Genomic DNA, 24,832 nt, shown 5'->3' on the forward strand with positions numbered 1-24,832 from the left:
TGAGCGCAGGGGACCCGCGCAGTGCATGCTGGGGCCGGGCGGTGCGTCACTGCGCAGAGCACGCCGGGAAACGCAGTCCGCCTCTCGCCGGGGAGCCCACGAGTGACTCCGCCACCCCGCCCGCCCCGGCAGCGCCTGGGGGAGCGGCGGGCGGGGGGGGCCGCAAATCTCCCACGTGGGGCGGAGGGCTGCACGGCGATTGGCTGCCGGCGGGACAAGGGGCGGGCCCGCGGGGAGAGCTTCCGGTGTCCCTCGGTTCGGCAGCTTGTTTGGATGCTGCCGTCACATCATGGCGACGCGCGGAGCGGAGGCAGCGCGCGGAGGAGGCAGCAGCGGCAGCGCGGCGGCGGCGGCGGGACGGAGCCGGCGCCAGAGCCAGAGCGGCGAGGAGGAGGAGGCGGCGGCCCCGAGCGGCAGCCTGGAGGTGAGGCGGCGTGCAGCCGGGCCCAGGGGGAGGGCGCTCCCCCTCCCCGCCCCGCCGGCTTGTGGCGCCTCGTTCCCCGCCTCCCCCGTCCCCATGTGGCCTCCGCGCTCCGCGGCCGGCCAGCCCAGGCGCTCGGGGCTGGGGCAGGTAGTGCCCGCGCCGCCTCCCCTGCTTTCGGGAGCCTGCGCGGGGCAGGCCAGGCTCCGCTCCGCTTCCCCCAGGACCGGACCCGTCGCTGCAGCCGCGGGTGTGTGTCGGGGGGGGGGGGGGTGTCTCGGCGTCGCCCCCGGGGAGCCGCGCTCCCCTCGCGGGGGCCGGAGATGGCTCTCCCCCTTCCTCCCCCTGAGGGTCGAGGGGTGGTCCTTGCCTCGCGCGCGCGGCGGGCCGTTGGGGGGGTGGCGGCACGTGGCGGGGCCGGGGCGGGGGCGCCGCTGAGCGGGCCGGGGTCTGGGCGGCCTTGGGGCCTTTGCCGGCCTCCCCGGGGGGCTCCGCCGGGCGGCCCCGCGTGTCCCCTGCCCGGCGGAGGGGCCGCGGCCCGGCAGTGTCGGGCGGCCCCAGCGCCGCTGCCGGCACTTGGCGCTCGCGGGTGCGAGCGGTGTGGCTGAGGTGCGAGGCGCGCCTGGCAGGAGCGGAGGCTTTGCCTGCCTGCCTGCCTCTCTGCGTGCCTGCCTGCGGCGCGGTGGGGGTGCGGGGGCGGCGGGAGTGTTTCCTTGTCCTCCGAAATAGGTAAAAATGGCCTTTTCTCTCTTTTCCCTTCTTCTGCCGAAACGACACTGAAAGCACCGGTGTCCTCTGTGACTTTACAGTAATTTCTGGTTGCGTGTCCGTGTAGGAAAAGCCTAAAATATGTGTATTTGGGCACCGAACAGCAAAGACTTAAAATGTGCTGTAATTCGGCTGCTGTATGTAGTATCACCAAGACAGTGTTTTATGTGACAGAACTGCCTTGGTAATCTCATGTGCCGCTTTAGTATCTCATCCTGTGTCCTTACATAAAATCAAGTGACTTTTTTTGTGGTAACTTTTTTCTGTGGTACAAAGGATAATAACATCCCAGAAATAGTAACTGTGGTGGTGGTTGTTTATTTTGGCTGTTGGAGAGAGATTTAGGAGGCTATGAAGCTAGTTTTCCTCAATGAAAAACTATGTCTTTTGCTGTGTGTTTTCTGAAGTTCTTTACTAGGAAGTGGGTTGTAAGTAACTTTAGTGTCTGCTGTGAAAGCAGATGATGATGATGTTTAAAAAAAATAAAAACCATCTCCAAACAAACCAGCATCTCCGTATTATTTCGTATACCCACAGTCAAATGGAATTTAATTTTTAAAAAAGATTAAACGTGGCAGGGAGTATTAAGCAAATTTTACTTTGAACTTTTTTTGTGAATTAAAAATCCTTCAGCAATCTCTTGCAGATTTCCCTCCCCCTGCCTTGGTACACAGGAGCTTCTTTATTTTTAGGTTCCTTGTGACCTGTTTGCATTGGGAATTCAGAACTTGTCTACCCTGCTTTTTCCAGAAATGTGCTGTGGATGACTAGAAAACTATTAGGTTTATACTAAAGAGGAAGTGAAACCTCATTGGCGGAAGTGATTCATGGTACATTAAATGTTTTCTTAATTAGCACCTGTCTCAGATGCTTGCATTAAAAAAGGGCTAGTGAAATGTGCAGCACTTTGCCCTGCATGTAAGTGCACTGAAAGTTTCCATTTAAGCTTTGGGTTCCTCCAGTGAAATTTTTGCTAGAATTACAGGAAGTGTTTTTTAATGTTTTAAGCTAAAACAGGGAAAAGATCTTTCTAATCTTTTTTTCAGAGCACAGAGAACAAAAATGATATAAACTCAACCTCTTTTTTAATTCTTTTTTTTTTTTTTGATTGAGGTAAATAAAAAAGCTATTTTTAAAAGCAGGAATGTCTTCTGTGTGATGAGGCCACTGAAAGACAGAGCAAGAAGCATGGAAAGGGTAACAGAAAAAAGTAAGGACCAGAAGTAGGGGGTCATGTGAGAATGTAAGTGTCTGAACCAATATCAAAGACCATATCTTGAATGTAAGGCCAGCAATATTAATAGTGGAATTCTATTAGCATTGACTCTGTATTGACTTTTGTAAACATAAAATACAGATTTCCAAAGTAGGTATTTCTTAATCGTCCTCCTGCTGTGTTGGGACTTGTAACCTTGCAATGCTTTGACACTAATGATGGGCAATAGTGCAGGTGCCTCAGTCCAGTATTTTGAAAGTAGATAAATGAGTGCATAGAACATAATTTTTAATGTAAAGACAGAACAGGGTGAAATGTTTGTTTGAAATGACTTTCTGATCTCACAACTAAGAGCTTAGTTCAGTGGTGAAGCCACCTCAGAGGCCATCAGGTTTTCAGAAAGGTATAATTAGACTGCATGATCATTTAGGTCAGTGAGCACAGTATAGAGAAGTGTTGCATGGAGAAATAATCTTAATCTAGTCTTGTGGTCACAAGCGCCTGAATCATTGTGTCTAGACCAGTGAATGAAGGTGCATCTGCTATAAAATTCAAACGCAAATTTTGTGACATCCCAAAATGCTAGTTTTTATGGAGAAGTAATGAATAAAATTACTACCGACAATGACTGATTTTTCAGCGCAATACAGTTGTTAGATGAAGTCTTCTTGAGTGTCTGCACTGAGGAGAAGTATATTGCACACATGTTTTCAAAATAAGTTTTCCTGTGTTAGTAGGTAAAAGTAAATTGCTGGGATGCAGGAAGCCTAAAACTTGTTATAAACCATAAACGTTTATGATAAATGACATACTTTTTGCTGCAAGATTTTCTTTTTATGTAATTCGTCAGGATAAGGGGTATAAGGCTTTTACGTCCGATTGCATGTGTGATAAGTTTGAAAACATAGTCAGTTGAACGATGTTATTCAAGTGGTCTTTTCTGGAGCCTGATGCTGAGCAAATGATTACATATTTGCTTGTATATTTAGGTTGTCTTACAGTTGTGAAGATCTGTTCTATGTACATATGTTTGTTCTAAAGCTTCCAGGATATTTTTTGAAAGTATTAGCAATTCCAAAGGCTAAGGTTCTAAGCATCTTTTCACAGTACAGGCCAACTGCTACTATGGGGAATGTAGGAGGCATTTTGATAGATTGTTAGTGTTTATCTTTTTTTAGGGTAATTTGCTAACATATAGGAGAAAAAGGATGTTGGTGTAGCTACTAATTATGGTTGCTTTTAAGAAGAGGTACAGAGAGGTGTTTTCAGGTGTTTTAGGTAAAGATTGAGCATGTGTATGCACAGGAGTATAAAATATAGGTACTTCAGTGCACATAGTACCAATAATAAGCACAGTATATTTTAGGTAGCCCTGTATGTTACAGATTTTTGTAGGTACTAGAACAAAAAAAAAAAAGTCTGTTCATGATACATTTTGGCATGATAGGGTAAGTTCTGCTTGTGTGTCTGTTTTGTCCTTAGGTGCAGCGCATGTTACTGAAGCAGTACTGTTTGAAGTAAAGTTCGCTTAGGCTCTTGTGATCATAGCCAGTTTCGTAAATAGGATACCTATCTTGTACTCTCATATTTTAGGTAGGTAGGAAGGAAGGTAGAATTTTCCTGATGTGCACTTTTTTGATCAAGGTACAAGTTGAGAGAACAGAGCAGAAGACTGAACGAAAACTTTGGGGTGAGCAGGAGCGATGTTACCAGTAATTTTCCTACAGGCATCCTCAAGTTGTTTGGCCTGTAACTATCTTAAATAGCTTGAAGATAATAGGCTTACTCAGATATGTCAGCGTCTTGTAATAGCTGGTTTCACAGCTAGGTAGGTGGCAAGTATCTTATTTTTTAATAGTAGAGTTTTGAATTTTGATAAATAATTTTGTGGTCTTATGAAGTGGCGCAATATCTGTGCAACATACTCTTTTTGTCTCTCACTGAAAATCTTTCTAGGTATGTAACAATCTAATTCTGGTCCGTCAGATTATAAGACACCTATCATTAAAGCTGGTTAGAAGATGGAGGTTGGAAGCCAGCTGGAAGCTGAGAGAGCATGGTAGCAGCTAGAAAAGGTGGTGGTGATTTCAGTAGAAGGTCTTTGGAGTGGTTTTGTTTTGTTTTTATTCAGTCAGTACTGAATCAGCACTATTATACAATGTGCTGTTGGAAGTGCTCTGTTCTGGCTGGAATGTTAAACTGAGAAGTTCACTTGTCTGATGAGCACGCATTTGAAAAGATAGAGGTAATAGCTGGGGTGGTTCTGACCATTGTCTCAGTAAGGGGGGGCAATTTCAGTGATACTAATATGGTTTAGTACTTAACATTCTCAATGTGATGTTATTGCTGTACTCCAACTTGAAGCTTGATACAGATCAAATCTGAACCTATCTGTAGTTAAAGTGTTTTAAGAATAAAATTGAGTATAAGAAGGCTGTTTAGACTTCTGGTTACGTTTTTAGTATCTAAAGTGACAGCTAATGTAGAAAATTCTTTGTTAGTCATAATCAGGAAGTCATTTAGCTATTAGTGTTTGTGGCCCCTGTCAGGCAATAACAGACTTCTCTGTTTAAAATTAAAAACAAGCACTTTCTAATCTAGGTTAAATATATTAGAATTTTAGTATGTTGTGCTGCTACTGTCAGTTTTGCTAGAACAACTTGGTAGAATTTAACTAGGGTCTTTTTAGTTATTTTTTGTATGTTATCAGGTTGTTCTAGCTGCTGGTAGAACCACTTCTTTAAATACAGTATTCTAGCCTGTGGTCACCAATTTTTAATTGTATTTAAGCTAAGAAAATTGGGTGTTATTACAAAAACTGTCTACTGCCACACTGAGCTTTAGTTTTGCAGGGAGCGTACTTGCTTGTCAGTAAGCTTGGTTTTGTTCCATGTTCACTGGAAAACCAAAAGAAGGGTGGCAATTTCTGTAGTTTTTTCACTATCACTATTATTTTTGAATATATTTGAGATGTACAAGACACTTGTACACCTTTTTCTTCAATTCAGTATTCTGATAGGTTATTTCTGCCTTCTCTGTTACACTTCAGAGAATGAATCTGAAGTTCTGAAAATCCTTGTGGGTTTTTTGATGAAGGATAGAGAATACTCAGAGTTGAGAAATAATTATTGTCAGTAAAGAATTGGACTGACACCTAATTTGACTTCTACAAAAAGCTCTGCTGAATTAATGAGGTGGTGGTGTTCACTCCGTGAAACTTCCAGATGCTTTGGAATATGCGTGTTAATTGCCAGCTCTGAATTGACAGGTGTTTAGGTTACTATGATGGTTTGCTAGTAGAGGTGGGCATTTTGTGACTTATTGGTCACATGTATGCCCCTGCCAGTAGTTGGGTTTTTTCCCCAGAAGTGGCAGAATTTTCTCAGTTGAAAACCAGTGAAAATCTCTGGGTTGTCTAAATTTAAAGCAGTGCTGCTCATGAACATCATCTTGCTGACGGTGTTCCAGTACGTTACTAGTCAGTGTTAACGACGTACCTGTGGTGAGGATAAAGTATTTTTTGTTTAGCTCCTTGTGCTCTGGCTGTGATTAGATTGACTTTTTTTTTTTAGTGACTCTCGTGCTTTGGCTTCTTTCCAGCCATCGTGCTAGCACTTCTGGTTGGCAGGATTGCCTATTGCTGTGCAGTGAACTGGGTTGAGGTACTGATCTGGCTATAAACTGTGTTAGAACACGTTGCACAAATGTTGTTGCTAGCACAACAGAGGCGGGTATGAAAAAGGAATGAAATAATAGCAAGAGAGCTGTTCAGGCACTGCTGCTGTTCAATGTGTAACGCCAGCTGCAGCCAGTCAGACCTTCTCAGCTGCTTGTTGGAGTTCCTGGCAATTTTGTGCTCTGCTTTCAAAAAAGAGAATTTTGAGTCTGTTTATGGATTTCAGAAAGTCTGGAAATACTGTGCCAAACCAGAAACTTTGAGTTTAGAGCAGACTTTCCCTACCTTTTGCCAGGCTTCTTCGGCACAAGTATCTGAATCAGAAGTTCACATTCTATGTGATGGACAAACTGCAAGTTTCAGCTGTTGTGTTGGTACTGCAGTTCTACTCTGGTATCACGTTGTGTTCAGATACCGCTGATCTTTCCTGTCTTGTCAATGTAATGTGACACAGTATCTTCAGCTTCTGTATGAATCATGGTTTTTGGAGATCTCTGCCATGGTTTCAACCATTGGTACATACAAAAAGGTTAAGTGAGCTCTACTGTTTTCACATCTCTTGTCCTTTTTTTAAGAAGCATCTTGTTTGTTTAGCTGACCCTAAACTTGGAGGGGTAAGCCTTTCCCATGCCAGTGGAAGCCCCACAATTTAAAACAATCTAAGGAAAAAAATGTGTTTTACAGCTCTAAAAAGTCAACTGTTAAATGTTGGGGTTGGTTATTTGTTACTGCATTACCTTTGCAGGCATTTATCAAGTACATTGTCTGACATGATTGGAGAATGATAAAACTGCAGTACATTTATATTTGTCCATAAAGCACATGCATCATTTCCACACTTGTAAAGAGCAGTGCAAAATGAATCTTCCTTGATAAGTCAAAAGTTGCTCCTTAATGTCTGTACAGATTATTTGCAATTAAAAAGCTTATTGTCCTTCATGAAAGATACTCTATGAATTCAATCTTTTCAAGAATGAATCTGCCTTGAGATAAGGTCTAAAGCAAGGTACTTGCTTTAAGTATAGAAAACAACTAAGCTGTTACATATGTTTTACAATATTAATGCATATTTGTTTAATGAGTTTTAAATAACTCTTCCAAGCATGCTGAACAAATTGGGAGTTGAAATATATCTCACAATATATTATTAGTGTTGGCTGTGTTCCTTTGATGTTGGCTAATTCCTTCTGAAGAGGAGAACAGTCCATCTGTGCAGAATATAAAACCCAGTGCAAACTCCTGGCTTTAAGAATTAGCACATTTTAAATATTAAAATATACGATAATCTGAAATTAATTTGTGCTTGAAGAGCATAACTCTGCATATAAACAAGCCCTGTTTTTATAATTCCTTGTGACTTCAAGGAAATTTACTTTCAGTTCACTGAAAATAAATCAATGAGAATGATCACTTTACTTTGGTAGTAAAGTGAATTAAACTCTGCTTATCATACTTTTAACTATGTATGCATGTTATGTAGTAGGATTGCAAATGGACAGCAAAAAAAATACCTGATAACCTCCAAGCATTGTCCTGAGTCCCAGCCTCCGTAGTGTAACAAAACAAAAAAACACCCAGCCAAACACTCTTGAAGTTCTCAACAGCCTTAAATGTTTCTAAAAATTGAGAATGTTGTTCTGGTGATTGAGAGAGGAGTCTGGTAGCTGCTTAATAAGCTATAGAGTGGTGTCATCAGGTGTTCTGCTCCAAAATATGGACATATCACTGCAGTGTTAAAACAACTGGTGATGTTTAACTTTTTGGTTAAATGATTAAACATTTGGGGGTTTAAGAAATCTTTCCAGAAAGTTCTATTTAATTGAGCAGAAATAATGTATTGTTAAAAATCATAGGTAGTGGGACTCCAAATCCGAAGCCAGTTAATATTCACTTTTTTGATTATTTCATAGATGTGAATTTTACCATTTCAAGAATGGATGTGCTCCTGGTCCTGTTTATCATTCTTGTTATAACAACAGATTTTTTCCAGTCATGAGCTGACAATCGTATTTGGCATTCTGATTGAAGTAGTTTAAACTCCTATCCTACCTATGTTACCAAAACAATGTATTTCTGTGGATTTCTTTAGACTTCCTAGCAGGTTAATTTTTCCCACTTTTTCTTCCAGTATGTCTCTTGAATTATTTTAAAACTGGTATCTTTCAATTTTCTGAAACTAATATATAATAAAGTTCTTTTTAATAATGGTGTTGTCCTGTCTCAATTTCTGTACCTTATTTTTCAAATAACAGTACATAAAGCTAGTTAAACTCCTGCTGAATTTTAGATTTAGTATACTTAGTGTTGATTTGTGAGATACATTTTTAAGAACTATGAGGGAGAAATGTTTTCATTTAAGATTGTGTGCTTTAACAGCTGAGATAATAGCCAGTTAGTTTTGGAGCTTAAAGAACAGATTTCCATGTGAACTTTTAATTTCTAGAGTATTAACATTTTTGCAATGACAAGATATCAAAGTTGTTTCATCATAGAGTAATTAATATTTTGGGCTGTTATGTGCTGTTTTCTTCAACAGTCTTTAGGCTCATTCTGTGTACAGTTATTTATGTACCTGTCTTAACAACAGTGAGTATCAATGTGATCAACTTGAATAAGGGTGCAATTTTACTCTTATTTGTCCATGCAAAAGAAAGGTGGAAGTTTTCATTTTAAGTACAGTTGCTTGACTGTTTACTTCCCACTTCTTCCTTTCCCTTCTGAAGCTGGTTGGTGGTGCAATGGAAGAAGCTGGATCTCAGGAGATGGGAATGAATAACGAGGATCAGCTGGTGAACAGCAAGTGCAATGAATTGTCTGATACAGCGTTGCAGCATGCGCATTCCAACTGTTACGGCCTGGAAAACACAGGCACGTTGGAAGAAGCCGAGTATATCACAAAGAACAGAAAACACCTGGGGTCCACATGCTGCTCTCAAGCGTCTCGTGAGGAGACGCCTGGGAGAGAAGAAGCCCGTACTGATCCACCTGATGGCCAACAAGATCCAGAGAGTGAAAAACACAAAGAGAAAACTTTGGGTATGTTCTCTTCGGCATTTTTATTTTTAAATGGCTTTAATATTTTCGTAAAAAAGCTACGCATCTGCTCTGTCTTTATCTGAAGTTTACTCTGTAGCCAAAACTTGTCATCTTTAACAGGATAGTCTGAGAAAATCATGGAATTGTTTAGGTTGGAAAAGACCTTTAAGGTCGAGTCCAACTGTTAACCTAGCACTGCCAAGTCTGCCACTAAACCATGTCCATAAGCGCCACATCTGCACATCTTTTAAATACCTCCAGGGGTGGTGACTCAGCCACTTCCCTGGGCAGCCTGTTCCAATGCTTGATAACCCTTTTGGTGAAGAAATTTTTCCTAATATCCAATCTAAACCTCCCCTGGCACAACTTGAGGCTGTTTCGTTTCATCCTATCACTTGTTACTTGGGAGAAGAGACCGACACCCGCCTCGCTACAACCTCCTTTCAGGTAGCTGTAGAGAGCGATAAGGTCTCCCCTGAGCCTCCTTTTCTCCAGGCTAAACAACCCCAGTTCCCTCAGCCACTCCTCATAAGACTTGTGCTCTAGACCCTTCACCAGCTTCGTTGCCCTTCCTTGGACACGTTCCAGCACCTCAATTTTTTTTTTGTGGTGAGAGGCCCAAAACTGAACACAGTATTCGAGGTGTGGCCTCGCCAGTGTCGAGGGGGACAATCCCTTCCCTAGTCCTGCTGGCCACACTATTTCTGATACAAGCCAGGATGCTGTTGACCTTCTTGGCCACCTGGGCACACTGCCGGCTCATATTCAGCCAGCTGTCAACCAACACCCCCAGGTCCTTTTCTGCCGGGCAGCTTTCCAGCCACTCTTCCCCAAGCCCGTAGTGTTGCATGGGGTTGTTGTGACTCAAGTGCAGGACCCAGCACTTAGCCTTGTTGAACCTCATACAGTTGGCCTCGGTCCATTGATCCAGCCTGTCCAGATCCCTCTGTACAGCCTTCCTACCCTCAAGCAGATCGACACTTCCGCCCAACTTGGTGTCATCTGCAAACTTACTGAGGATGCACTTGATCCCCTCTTCCAGATCGTTGATAAAGATATTAACCAGAACTGGCCCCAGTACTGAGCCCTGGGGAACACCGCTTGTGACTGGCCGCCAACTGGATTTAACTCCATTCACCACCACTGTTTAGGCCCGGCCATCCAGACAGTTTTTAACCCAGCAAAGAGTACACCCATCCAGGCCATGAGCAGCCAGTTTCTCCAGGAGAATGCTGTGGGAAACAGTGTCAAAGGCTTTACTAAAGTCTAGGTAGACAATATCCACAGCCCTTCCCTCATCCACTAAGCGGGTCACCTTGTCACAGAAGGAGATCAGGTTAGTCAAGCAGGACCTGCCTTTCATAAACCCGTGCTGACGGGGCCTGATCACCTGGTTGTCCTGGACGTGCCATGTGATGACACTCAAGATGATCGGCTCCATAACCTTCCCCGGCACTGAGGTCGGACTGACAGGCCTGTAGTTCCCCGGATCCTCCTTCCAGCCCTTCTTGTAGATGGGCATCACATTTGCTAACCTCCAGTCAACTGGGACCTCCCTGGTTAGCCAGGACTGCTGATAAATGATGGAAAGTGGCTTGGTGAGCGCTTCCGCCAGCTCCCTTGTTACCCTTGGGTGGATCCCGTCCAGACCCATAGACTTGTGTGTGTCTAAATGTGCGCTTCTGTGTAGGAAAAGACAGTTCTTAATGCATATGTAAGAATCTTTCAGCTGGTAATGCTATTTTTACAGGAACTTTAATAATAATAATGTGGTAATTACTAATCAGCTTTTTTAACTTTCCAGTTGTTGGATTAGCTTTTAAATTTGGGATTGCAGTGTTCAATGCTACCAAAGCACTGCTGATACTTAAATTCCAAAGGCTTATTAAAAACACTTGTGTGAATATCCTTTATTTGCAAAACTTAACCTTTTAAATTTCACTTTCGGCTTTTTCTTTTTATCTGTGCTATTATAAATTATAAAACAAAAATATTTTTGTGGTTTTAAGATTAAAGTAACTTTTGCTATCCAAGTTGTGTAATGGCAAGACAAATTTATTCTTACTGTGATGAATTCCCATTTGTCATCCGTTAGGGTTATGCAGCTGTCAAACCAGAGAACAACTTAACTCACACTAATTTCTCATGGTTCTGTATTTTACTTCTAAAGACAAGCTGCTTTTCTGGTATGTTTTTTCTCAATATGGTTGTCTTTCATCCAATTCATAGGAAAAGAAGTGCTATTATTAATGCAAGCCTTGAACACACTTTCTACTCCAGAGGAAAAGCTGGCAGCTTTGTGCAAGAAGTATGCTGATCTGGTAAGTAATTTGTAAAGATAGCAGGAGTTATTCATGTGTTAATATTAACTGTGGAATGCAAGAACTTCTAATACAGGACAGTTAACAATTTTGAATATTTCACAGTGTTGGTAGGGAAAAAAAAAATGCTCAAGCTTATTATGAGTATTACTTCAGCCAAACTTGCATGTAGTCATTTCACTTCTACATGACTGCCTAAATCCAAAGAAAAAATAGGTTATGCTAACTTTTTGATAACTTGGTGTTGAATTAACAGAAAAGCGAAGAGTTTCTTTTGGGAGTAATTGTTTCTTAGTTTTTGTCTGTTGATAATGCTTTTGTGCTAGCATTTTATAATTTATACCCTTTAGGATAAAGGGAAAGAACATACTGTGATATTGAGATTTGGGGAAAAAAAAGTTCAGTTATACTGAACTCTTTAGTGATATTTGGGGGATAGGGGAAGTTGGAAGGATCTGGGTTTGATTTTGCTTTGTGCTTTCTGATCATGTGAAGGAATGGATAGAAAAGTATCCATTTCTTCAGTAACAAACCAAAAAGGCAAAATGTTGGCAGTAATTGATCATAAAGTGCATTCCCACCCCAAGTAGGAGAAATGATAATTTGTTCTCTAAATTAATTGACCGCAAAATTGGGGGGGGGGGAAAGGTTCATAAGCTCACTTTTCAGAATGTGCCTGGAGACAAAAATGCTTGACTTGTTGATCTTGAGACAGGGACACAGAAGAATGGAAAGACTGGAAATACTCTGTGTATATGTTTTCCCACCATATTTGTAGTTATAAAATGAATGCAAAACTAGAGATAACTGAATAGCTTGACAAAAGCATAAGATTTTCCTTCCGTAAATGTCAAGTGTATTATATATGAAAATGTTTCTGAAAATGACATAATGGCTGTGCAACATGGCATAACTTTTCTGAAATAAATTTATTTTTCATTTGAGATTAATACGTCTCCAGAGCTTTGAGGATGAACTAGCAGGTAGTGTTTTTACTCAGAGGCAACACTAGTTACTTAAGAATAGACTTGAATTAGTTCTGTTTAGGAAATCCTAAGTCCTCCTTGGAGGTCTGTTATGTTTTTGCTTTGTTTTTCTTGCTCTCTCTCACATGCAGGCTCTTGTTCACATGAGTGAATTTCCTTCAAAACCAGCAGCTTCTCCAAGAAGTCATTTTCATTTAAATGAGAAACAATAATACTTGCATAGTGCAACTCAAGGATTGGGAGGCCACCTAAAAATGAGCTTTGATATTGTGAGAGAAAAATGCTGTAAATGAGTTAGTTCTTATGAGCAATTGCTTGTGTGTGTGATGCCTTTTCTATTTGAGCAAACAGCTCCCATGTCAAATCACAGTGGTGATGATGATGGCCTTCATAAGGAGCTAGGTTGGCATGAATTCCTTGCTTCTGTGGAAAGAAAACAGTCTGCACCATCTTCACTTTGAGTTTTCTTGTTGAAGGAAAGATCTCAAAAAATTAGGGAACAGCTAGGCCAGCTGAACTGTAATTTCCTTCAAGAAGCTTGGCAATCAGGAGAGATGTGTTCATACTAAGTTTTTTCCCCTCCCAGGAGAGGATCCATAGTCTATAGGTAGAGTAAGCATTCACAGTCAACAGATGGTCAGCATCCTAGAAAACCAGTTGCTTTCCCCATGGTGCTCAGAACTGCTGGGAAGTTGGGTGGGAGCTTGTCCGGGTATAACAGTAGCTCCATTTTAGCTGAATGAGTCTTAGAGGTACTCTGTTCCCCTTAGAAAGTTTAGGTTGGATCTGATTGTGTTCCTTTTAAGATGCATTCTTTTCTTCATGATGGTGGTGAACCACTGGCATAGGTGTCAGCTTTAATGCCAGCAGAGGTTTGAACTGTTTATGACAGTGCACCTACAATGCTCTTTTTCTTTTTTTAAAGATTCATCATCTTTAAAGCTCACTGTCAGGTTTTTCAGTGGTGTCTCATGAAAAGGACTGTACAATAAAGGTAGGAATGCCTCTCTCCTGGCAAAAGATCTTCCACAGTTGTTGTTTTTTTTTTCCTAATTTGGAATCTGTCAGGAGATCAGTTTGTGGTGCAGCAAGGTTTGCATCCTTGGTGATGTGTCTCACACTGGCATACTTTTACAGGCCTGAAGTTTCATAGGTATGCAAACAGCACAGCCACTTGAAGTGTTTTTTCTGGCCACCCAAGAAAAGGGCTTTTTAAGTTTTGATATCAAAATATTCCCTTAACGTTCCTTTTCTCTAAACTAGATTAAATATACATTTAATTTTCTGTTGTCATGGAGGTCCTTAACTTTATTCTTTCTTCTGTGCTTCAGCGTTATTTTGAGCTCTTTCAGAAAACCAGCATTGTATTATTCTTCTGTCATGATGTTCCTCATTGCCAGCCTTCTTTTCCTGTGGTGTCCCGAGGCTGAGGCACTATCTAATAAGGAGCAGTGTTACACTTAACATTGTTACCTTCTTTATGATAGAACAGACTCTAAATAATACGGTTTCTTGGGGAGCCCAAAAATCATGTATAATGGAATTTACTCCTAACTAAATATTAATGCAAGAAACTTCTATTCACTGAATATTCATAGAATAGGTTTTGAAGTCAGCACTGTATACAAAGTTTAATGTTGTCATCTACCATCTAAACAGCCTAAAGGAAATAGAACAAAAATTTTGCTTCAAATGGTTGAGACTACCTATCTCTTAAGTCATCAGTCTGGGCTGTGCAGCTTTAACAGTATTTGACTTGATTTGTCAGGGCTGCTAGTTGTATCTGTTCCTTTCTGAAGTACCTTAGCATTTTACAAACCTGTATCAATTACTGCTTCCTTTGGTAGGAGCTCCTGCTGACAAGAAAGAGCTCTGTACAGTTCTCTGGGTTTTTCTTTTTGCTAGTAAAAACAAGACCTGTTGGATAAACAGCTGTGTGTACCTTACAGATAAGAGAGTAGAAAAAGTTGTGACTTGTGGAAAAGCCAGTCTCTGTTGGCTTTTAATTGTATCTGCCACATCCTCCTTTCTCAGGGCTAGTCCTACCCCTGTAGCTGAATGCAAGCTGATAGCCCATGGTCAACAGGTCCATGGTCCCTGTTCCTTGAAGGCAAATGTTTAAGTTGGAATTTGTATATTTTCATCTTCTGTCCTTACACATTTAGAATTGTCTGTAGAATGATGAGAGTTTCTCTTTAAGATCAACTTGGGGGTCTTAATGAAATTATTTTACTTCCTTGCTTTCATCTGAAATGTTTAAAAGTTGTTCAGTCTGCTCATTTAGAGGCATAAAGATAGTTTCACCTATGTTTATTTAATATACTCTCTAATGTTAGTTGGAGGAGAGCCGGAATGTTCAAAAGCAGATGAAGATACTGCAGAAGAAGCAAGCACAAGTTGTGAAGGAGAAAGTCCACTTGCAGAGTGAGCATAGCAAGGCCATTTTGGCACGTAGCAAACTGGAATCTCTCTGTCGGGAGCTTCAGCGTCATAACAAGACTTTGAAGGTTAGTTTATTTACATAAATTGCGGTGCCAGTGGTGGTGGAAGTCTTACTGATTACTGCTTAAAATCAGGACTGCTGCTTTTTACTTACCACTTTGCCGTTACCTTTACCTGCAGAAGATGGGTGGCAAGTGGCATAAGTTTAGGTAAAGAATATGTGGATAGTTCAACTTGATGATTTTTTTTTCTAGTCAAAGTGGTTCGTATTACTTGCAGTATGTGATCTTGCCATATTTGTTTCTGGGAGCAGTGCTGATGACTGCTGGAAAAAAATAGCACAAGTGAAATAACAGCAGCATGAAATGGCAGGGTATCAAAAAAGGCTTAATTCTGTCAGAATATAATGGATGGGAGTGAAATGGAAGAGCGCCAAGAGATTCTTATCTGTCATCACTGTAGGAAATTATGTTATAGTATCAGTGCTGTTTTTAACATCTGGGTAATTCTTACACTTGCAAAGGTATTAATGTAGCATCTTATAATACCAGCCTCTGAGTAATGTTGGTAGTGGTAAGGACAAGATTCTCAAAGTTTTGGAATTTCTAGATTCTTCGTTCCATGCATTTCATATGGATAGTCAACATAGCATATTATGATTGTGGCTTATATAAAGTCTAGCACTCTAGAACTTGAAACTGTACAGAAGTGAATTATTACCATTGTTTCTGACTCAAAAATATGAAAAAGGTGCATGGTTTGGCTTGAACACGTTAATACTCTCTCATAAAAGGAAGAAAACATGCAGCAAGCGCGTGAAGAAGAAGAAAGACGGAAAGAAGCAACTGCACACTTCCAGATTACACTGAATGAAATTCAGGCTCAGCTGGAACAGCATGATATACATAATGCCAAGCTCCGTCAGGAAAATATTGAACTGGGGGAAAAACTGAAGAAACTCATTGAGCAGTATGCGTTGCGAGAAGAGGTACTTACATCATGCTTCTAATGGAATTCTGTTAGTTCCTTGACTGTAAGGATCAGATAATTATTTAAAGGGGAGAAAAAACCCTAATACTTTGCAGCCATCGTGTATATATATATTTTTTAAATTATTCTTTTTACTTCACTACTGTGAAAAATTAAGTAGCTGTTTGGCCCACTATCTGCCTTTCCTGTCTGGTTTTGGATATCTAAATTCAAGATGCATTGAAAAAAATCTTTCACAGTGAAAGCGGTCGAATAGAAATAAGTTGTCCAGAGATTGTGGAATCTCTGTCTTCAGAGGTATTCAGTACTCAACTGGGCAAGGTGTGAGCAACCTGATCAGACTTTGAAGTTGACCCTGGTTTGAGTAGACTAAATGGCTTCCAAAAGTTATTTCCAACATAAATATGTATTAATATTTGAAGTTCTTCTAAATTATAATTTCACATTATAATGGGAGGAGATGTAAGAGTTATTCTCTACCTTATTTGTTTTGGTTCAATAAGTTTGGGGGGGTTTCGGAAGCTCCTTTGTGTATGTAGCTGTTCTTGTTGGCATGGAATCAAAGTAAGCTATCATGCTTTAAGAATATATTTGGACTGATGTCATGGAAATGACTGTATTATAGGGCTCACTGAGCTAGCTGTAACTGGCACCAGTATGTGAGCTAGCCAGTCTAAGCTACAGTAGTGGAAAACAGCCAGTTCTCCTTGTCAAAGAGAGAACTAAGTAAGCTTCAAGGAGTTCTACAGCTAAGATTAGTTTGCTAGTTCTTAGTTGGCACAGGTGGTTTGGAATATAATTTCTCAACTGGGTTTTTTTGGTTTGGGTTTTGGTTTTGTTTTTAATCTGTATCAGTTAGAAAGCTCTCTGTAGAGTAGTTCCCCACCTTTTGTGATCAGAGTATTTTTATCTACCATGAGATAATTTGGGGAAGAGAACAGGTAGGAAGCTGCCTTTTGCTGCTTTATGGGTGGAAGTAAGACTGCAAAATTCAATGATTTGTGGAATTTCATCAGCTAAATAAACTATTCTTGCAGACTTTGCTCATTTTGAGCTTTTTTTAATTATGAGGACTAGAGCTTTTAGAAGTAACAAAGTACAATAAAGAGTAGGGGTAGATACACCAGCTTTAGAAGAAAGGATGTAGACTACCTGTTACAGGATTTTTGAAATGTCTGGTGTGAAGTGACTGACAGTATTGTACCAATTTAGTAAAATATGCATCTGGCTTCCATGAAAGACAAAAAAAGTGCAGTTATAATGTATGGAGATAAAGGGAGAAACAAGGCATGTAAAACAGTCTTTCATCGCTTTTTCTTTTGCATGAAACTTCTAAACAATATGCATCTCCCATACACATACACTTACCTTAATTGACCAGTGGACTGTTTATATTTGACTAATAAGATTTTCTTTCTTCCTTTAGCATATCGATAAAGTGTTCAAACATAAAGAACTACAGCAGCAACTTGTGGATGCCAAACTTCAGCAAACTACCCAGCTTATTAAAGAAGCAGAGGAAAAACATCAGCGAGAAAGGGAGTTTGTAAGTGAATTCTATGTATGTTAAGAGAAATAACAAAACCCACCAAACCAGATTTTTCATGATTTAAAGCAAATAGAGCACATTGAGGGGACTGTCTTTTGAAAGTTGGGGTAGATTTCAACAGCAAAATTGAGATTTAAGTTTTGCATATATATGATGCCTGCAATATTAATGTCCATATTTACAGGCAAGTAATATTACTGTTTGCATTTTTTTTGGCAAATGTACTGGATATCATTTAGATTTTTCTTAAACTGGGAAATGTCTTGAGCTAAACCACCAAAGGTACTTTCTTGCAGTCAAGAGTTGTAACTTCTGTTTTTATGCTAGAAGAAATAAAAAATGCAGAATAAAGCGTATGCTCTTCTGAACTATCTGTCCCCAAAACTATGCCTGATATTTTATTTGTATGTTGATGATCAGCAATTTACCTGCAGTCTTCCAAGGAGTTTGCTTCCAATTAAAAAGTAATACTTAGGTGAAGGTTGTTTTTTTTTAATGCTCCTTATGTATCTGTAACTTCTAGGCAAAAGCCTTGCTTTTCCTGTATAATCTTAAAATGATTATCCAGTGTTGGATTGTTCTATGTTTTTAAAACATGATTTTGGAATCGTAAGCTGATGAAAATATCTTCAAAGATACAAAATGGTATCAAGTTGAAGCAAAATTCGTTTGAACTAGTCTATAAAGGTAGTATTAGTGACTGGAGAAATGGAGGTGGAAAACAAATTAGAGAGGTTACAAAACAATTGTAAATTACATACAGTTTGTCAATGAACTACTCAAATTTAGCAGTTCAAACTTGCTACAGAAATAGAAGCATTGACTCATGCTACCAATTAGAAAAATGTCTCAATAAAAATTTCTGCATGCCAGCATGTGCTTTAAATCGTATATATGAAAGTATAGTATAGTAATAAAAAAGCCCATGTGAGAAAACATGGTTGAATGGCCCTTAGGTGATGTTAACATTTGCTCATTTTTCATCATCGATCAAGTTAAGCCACTCTTAGGAGTACTTTCTTCATTATGTGGCTTTTTGCATTGTTTTTTAGCTGCTAAAAGAAGCTACTGAGTCCAGACACAAATGTGAACAGATGAAGCAACAGGAAGCTCAGCTGAAGCAGCAGGTATCTTTTTTTGATAGAGTGGTCTTCAATAACAGTTGTTCCGAAAAGAAAATACCAAGAGATTTGTGATTGTAGTGAACATAATGCAACATATGAAAAAACTATGTTATCATTCATCAGATGCAATGCACCACTTGTGAAAAGTACTTGGTATTTTTTTAATTAAGTCTTAAATTTAATTTCCAGTAGGTAGCTCTTCAATAGTGAAGTGTGAAGTATAAATTGTAAAGACCTGATGTTTTGTACTTGCTGTTTAATACATCTGGAGAGTACTGTGACTGGAAGGTGCTAAGCATTGAATTGCTGGAGTTAGTATCCTTTTAAATTAATAGTGTTAATATTACAAAGACTAGAATATATGAAAGCTTAAGAATCTATACATTGTGGTGGCTACTTTACCATTCCTTGGCTTCTCTGAAACTGTTATCTCTTCCAAAGGTATTTTTATCTTTTTTTATAGATGTTCAGGACCAGAGAGGCTTTTGTGACTATAAAGAGTTGGGTGGGGATTTTTACCCAGGCAGGTTTTAGAATTTGTTCCTTGCTGTTTCCATCTTGTCCTGTTGTGGTGGACTGGAAGCAAGCAATGTCACATTGATCCCTGTAGTTATTCAGATGTAGTAACCTGAGTGTCTCTGTCCACAAACTATCTGCAAATTGTCGTCTTGCTGTAAATGCTACACCAAAATCCTCTCTGAGAGTGGAGAGATGGTCTCCAGTTTTTGCCCTGTGGTTCTGGATTACCTGCAGTCATTGGCCACGCGTGAGCTCAGCACATAAGGCAAAGGGAAGTGGTAGGTTCAGCTTATGTCATAGCATCTGAGAAGCAGTAGCTATTCCTTTTATTGTATACCTCTTACTGCTTCAGTTTTGTGAGGTTTTGTATTAAGTCTCCTCGCAAGCTCTGTCATGCCCTTTTTTCACACTTACTGTACCTAATTCTCTTCCAGGCTTTCCAGCGGTTATATTTAAAGTGTGTATGTGTGTAGTTAAATGTAATCATACACACACATCTCCATTGGACTTGAACTCATTAATATCCAAAATCTCGCAAATAGTTTTTTGCCATGCTTAGTCTTTATGACTTTTTCAAGTTGGTTACCCTTTATTTAAAATCCCACTGCCTTTTTGTTACACTTTTTAATAGTAACAGTTTGTATAGTTTGGTTTCCTGGGGCCGACAAATTTTTTTTTGTAGAATAAGATGAGCTAGAAAGTTCAGTCACAATAATGGCAGAGAGTCATGATGTACTGTTGACAAGGTAGGCTAATTCCTGTTATGAAATTTCCTCTACTACTAGAGCAAAATACAATGTTTCTGTGCTCTGAATTGTATTGTCCTGCAACCCCCAATGTAAGAAATGAGAGAACTGATTACTCTTGAGTTAGAGTAAGAAGTTACTAGTAAATGGTCATATATTCTTAGAACATCCAATCACACGCTGATAGTATAAGTTGTTTTAATAAGAACCATAACCTTGTTTGTTGTTTTTTTTTTTTTAAACTATGTTAATTAACATATTTTGCAGTTCCTTCTTGATTGACCTTGTGGTGCAGGGCAAGAAAACTTTCTGTCATCGAATGTTAATGCTCTTCACTTGTTAAAATGTAATGCTTTTCACTATTAATTGAATTCCTTGTCAATATTCACTTTCCATGATTTTTGCTCACTGGGCGGATTTCATAGGTTGTGAATGTGTATTTTGATTTCTGGAATCAATCATGTTTATTTTGTCCCAGCCTTGGTTGTTAGCTTTGGCTGGTTAAGGTGGAAAGGTAGGTCTTTTCTAAATTTAATTTCACTGACCATGTGCTGAATTTCCTGTATATGTCCACAGATTTTTTTTTTTCAGTGGGGAAGCAAAAATGAGATAGTGATGAACTGTGATGTCTTCCAACATTTTATTAAACATAATATCCTTTTTACTTCAGAATATATTGCTGTTCTATAAACATAGAACTCTCCTTTATATGTAATTTGAATAGCGTGTTTTCAGACAAGTTCTGCATGCTCCTCAAATGGAAATCGTAGGATAGTATAAAAAAAGATAAAAAGTTCATCGTCTACTATTTTGAGCTTAATTTTGCCTTGTACCTTAATATTTTTGTATTTGTATACAGCTGTTCAGATTAATGTTCCTGCCTCTTTTCCAACAGCTTTCTCTTTACATGGATAAGTTTGAAGAATTCCAGACCACCATGGCAAAAAGTAATGAACTCTTTACAACCTTCAGGCAAGAAATGGAGAAGGTACTTATAGGATTACTTAGTTTCCTAAAAAGTAATCTAAAAATGCATGTTGTTAGTGGGATGAATTTTAGATTTTATAAGTGTTTGCCTTCTGAAAATATATGGAGTATTTTGACATGTAATTTGGATCATAAGACAGGGCATAAGAATTTGTCATATTATGGAAGAGAAATGTAACTTTTTCTGGTCTTTGACATACTTGCATAATATCTAAATCCCAATTTCAGTGTTTTATCAAAGGCATACAGTACTTCTCGGTCTTTTTGGCTGTGCTTATGTTTTAAAACTTCTTTTCCTGGAGCTTTTTATTAGTTGTACTTGATTGCTAGTCTCTTTCTTTTAAGAATCAATCTTGTTTTCTTTGAATGCAGAATCTGTATTTGTGGGGTTCATTTTGTGCAGAAAGACTTTTCTGCAAAATAACTTGTTCAAACTGGACTTGGAAAGTAACACTAAGGAGTCGAATTACTTATGTAAAACTACCTACGTTGCAACACATGCCACAAAATTAAGTCTTTTATGTATCTTTTGTAGATGACGAAGAAGATTAAGAAACTGGAAAAGGAAACCATAGTGTGGCGTACAAAATGGGAAAACAACAACAAGGCTCTTCTGCAAATGGCTGAAGAGGTAATTATCTTTTAAGCAGCAGTATGGCTAAACTAGAGTCTGTGTCCTAGAGAACTTCATACAGTTTTGCAGTTTTAGAGAACTGGAAATAATACACAGTAGCCTCTTCTTGGATTGTCTGCGTTGTATTTTCTGTTGTGTAAATGGTATTGTTCTAAGACATGGAAAATAAAAATATAAATCTAAGCTCATGACACAAAAAAATTCAGCCTCATCTTTCCTTGCTTGCTGCTTAATTGGTGGGATAATGTGTGTGAAATCATACAAGCTGAATGAATTGACTGTATTTTAATATGCTGAGCAAAGTTCAATCAGTGCTGCAATAGAAATCTATTTTAAATAAACAAGACTGACATGAAGGAAATAACCCATGTGTAAGGGATCAGTTACTTCCCTGCATTGCTGCTGCTCTTGAGGTCATGAGGTGCCATTACTTAACTGTAGTCCAGCAAGAGAGGAGCTAAAACAGTTTTCACACAGGCCATAGGCATACAGTTCTGCCTACACTGTCTAATGTCTTCTTCAAGTATATTAGGTATGACCTTGTCAAACCATGCTAGGTCATATAGGTTCTGCTACAGCACTGCTTATCTTTCTCTGTTCTTGTAAGGAGCTAGTTAGGAGAGCTGCGAGTATGGTACCTTCTGACCTGGATTCTGCTGCTGGATTGTAGATTTCCCACTTGTATGCCCTTCTGCTCCCTATAGTTGCCATTATTTGGGTTGTAATTGACTGCTTTACAGGATTTCGTATCAGGATCCTCACTGATACTCAGCCCTCACTTACAATTAGCATTATGTAGTTACATAGTTCTCATTGCTTGTTTCTAAAGGTGTCTGTTGCTGCTCCGGCTTAGACAAACCATCTGAAGTGTAGTGGTCAGGTATTCTGAGGAAACTTGCTCTAGTGCAGCTGGAATTTGACCTACTGGATTAATTAAGACTTAATATTCAGGATTAAATAGTGGTGATTATTTTCATTAATTTAAGGGAAAAAAAATCAGTTGGATCACAGAGCTTTTATTTTCTTTTGTCCTTCAGAAAACAGTAAGAGATAAAGAATACAAGGGCTTTCAAATAAAACTGGAGCGTTTGGAGAAGCTATGCAGGGCCCTTCAGACAGAAAGGAACGAGCTGAATGAGAAGGTGGAAATCCTTAAGGAGCAGGTTTCCCTCAGAGAAGCAGATGTGGATCTAGCTGTGCAGGTGTTGCAGTCCTGCACACTCAATTCCCACGAGGAGCTGGGAACTCCCACTGACACGGAACCAGGAATCCAACCCGATGTGGAATCACGTGGGGCAAATAGCTCCGAAAAGACTGTCTCAACAAGTCCTGTTCCTGGCACTGAATCTGTAGACTAAAATGAAGTGTAAACACTGTATTGAGAGATATATTTTGTGTATAACTTTCTCTGTTGGTGGTAACTATTTGGTTTTGTGGTGAAAATTTTCTTACTTTTTCTACCATATCTGTATTTTCTTAGAACTACTGGACTTATGTGGTACAGGAAGCTGCATAGCAGCTTTAAATAGCTTAAACTATAAATTTTCCACAACTGTGTTGCACATCTGCCTCATTTTTTAAAAGAAAATATTTTTCCATAAAAGGATGCATGTGCGTTTCCTCCCCACAACACAAATCACTGTCATGGAAGACCGTGTACAGATATAACATCATTCCAGGGAAAATAGTGACAGCAGGTCACTTTTTTTTGGTTCAAAGAACAGCATTCTGGTTTTGTTCATTGATTTGCCACTCAGTATACTAAAGATTACCAATTTTTCCAGTAAATTTATCTACATAAGGATGTCTAATGGCCAGTAAAAAATGTCAACTTTCCCCTCTAGTATGTTTTCATATATATGAATGACAAAGTAAAGGTCCAGAATATAGTAAAAGGTATGTTTAAAGGGTTTTATGTACTTTGTGGTATGAAAAAACAGCTTTGAAATACATTAATTTGCAGCTGGTGAAACAGGGTGTACAACTTTTTGCAGACTTCTCAGGGTTGTGTTGTAAAGGTTAGTTTGGACTCTTTGCCCTAGCTGTGAACGTGTTAAATATAAGCGCGTGAGAAAATGTACAGCAATGTTACAGAGTGGAATTTTGCAGTTGTGTAGCCTATTGCACAGGTGTTGGTCATGTTCTTCCCTCTTAGCTGCAGTGTGTCCATCACATGGTTATCCTGACTAGAGAAATCCGTTACTGTCTAGATGAATCTCTCGATTATCTGAAGGGCTGAAAAATAGACATTTACTGCCAGAGGTGTGGAAGACACGAGTCTGTGGCATATAGGCTTTCTCTAATAGCCTTGTATGCAATGTATTTAAGCGTTAGTTAAGCGTATACTGATTATAATTGAACATATAGATTCAAATACTTTTCCTGAAGTACAATGTGGAATTTCTTGCACACTCAACCTCAAAGCTGTACCAGTTGGCAGAGTGCCTTCCCAGTTAGGTTATCTGGTAAAGATGGTACTTCAAATTCTTATGCTAACATACCACAAGCAAAGCTCCCTTGTTAACCTTAAACTGTACAGTCTTTTCCTAGAAAATTTGATATCCACATTTTGACTTCTTTTCCTGAAAGAAACTAGGACCAATGTTTATTTTTTGGCAAGGCAATGTGTGAAATAACTACAAGCTACCCTTAGCTTTAGTTCCCATGCATTTACTTTTCTAGTTTTGGTTGCTGTCATTTTAAGAGATACGAACATGTGTAGCCTTTTCTGGTACTTAAAGTTCTTTGCACTTACTTGGGAGGGGATTTCTGAATCAAGCACATCTCTCAATGAGCTTCCCACCCTCATCGCCCTTGACAGTTTAGTGGCTAAATTACTTGAATGTTCAGGCTGCACTGAGCTCCTGATCCTTTTCCTGTAGTAATGTACATTGAAATAATGTAGCTGTCTCTGAAAGAGAGTAAGGTTATGTAAGGCCTAATAAATGTGTTTTAGCTTATACCACTGAGATGAACTGTGCAAAACTGACGTTTCTTAAATGGTGGAGCAAATGGGAAGCTGGCCATCTTTCTCCTAGATTTGTGCAGGTTTTGTGTTTGTGGTCCAAGCACAATGCAGGAATGAAAAGAAGGTAGCAATGAGCAGTCAGTCAAGTTAGACTCAGAGCTTTGAAATGTTAATCATGCTAACCATATGGCATAAAAAATACTGGAAAGAAGTATTTCAGACTTGCTTTTCAAGTGACTTGCTTTATAGAATCAAACTGTTTAAAAAATAGTTGTTGCGAGAACTGGTTTTCAGCTAACACTAAGCATGAAGTAATTTTCCTGAGGAAAAGTGAAAAACTTTGTATCTGATGCATCATACCCTTGGCAAGGTAGGACATGCAGTTTTCTATTTTTACAATTTATTATTTGGACATTTGTATCTTTAACAATTCTTTCTATAGTGCTTGT

The 24,832-nt window shown here is 39.4% G+C and overlaps 1 protein-coding gene across 1 annotated transcript; it reads left to right on the forward strand.

The window, feature by feature from the left end:
* Positions 1-274: 274 nt before the first annotated feature.
* On the forward strand, positions 275-24,795 carry TXLNG (taxilin gamma). Its single transcript, XM_050908203.1, has 10 exons — positions 275-424; positions 8,805-9,117; positions 11,347-11,438; positions 14,761-14,931; positions 15,660-15,854; positions 17,283-17,402; positions 18,458-18,532; positions 20,690-20,782; positions 21,317-21,412; positions 22,453-24,795. The coding sequence occupies exons 1-10, from the start codon at positions 290-292 to the stop codon at positions 22,771-22,773; spliced, it is 1,611 nt and encodes a 536-aa protein (XP_050764160.1). The 5' UTR covers positions 275-289; the 3' UTR covers positions 22,774-24,795.
* Positions 24,796-24,832: the final 37 nt, after the last annotated feature.

Source organism: Gymnogyps californianus, chromosome 1, assembly GCF_018139145.2.
Source record: "Gymnogyps californianus isolate 813 chromosome 1, ASM1813914v2, whole genome shotgun sequence".
NCBI classification, from domain to species: Eukaryota; Metazoa; Chordata; class Aves; order Accipitriformes; family Cathartidae; genus Gymnogyps; species Gymnogyps californianus.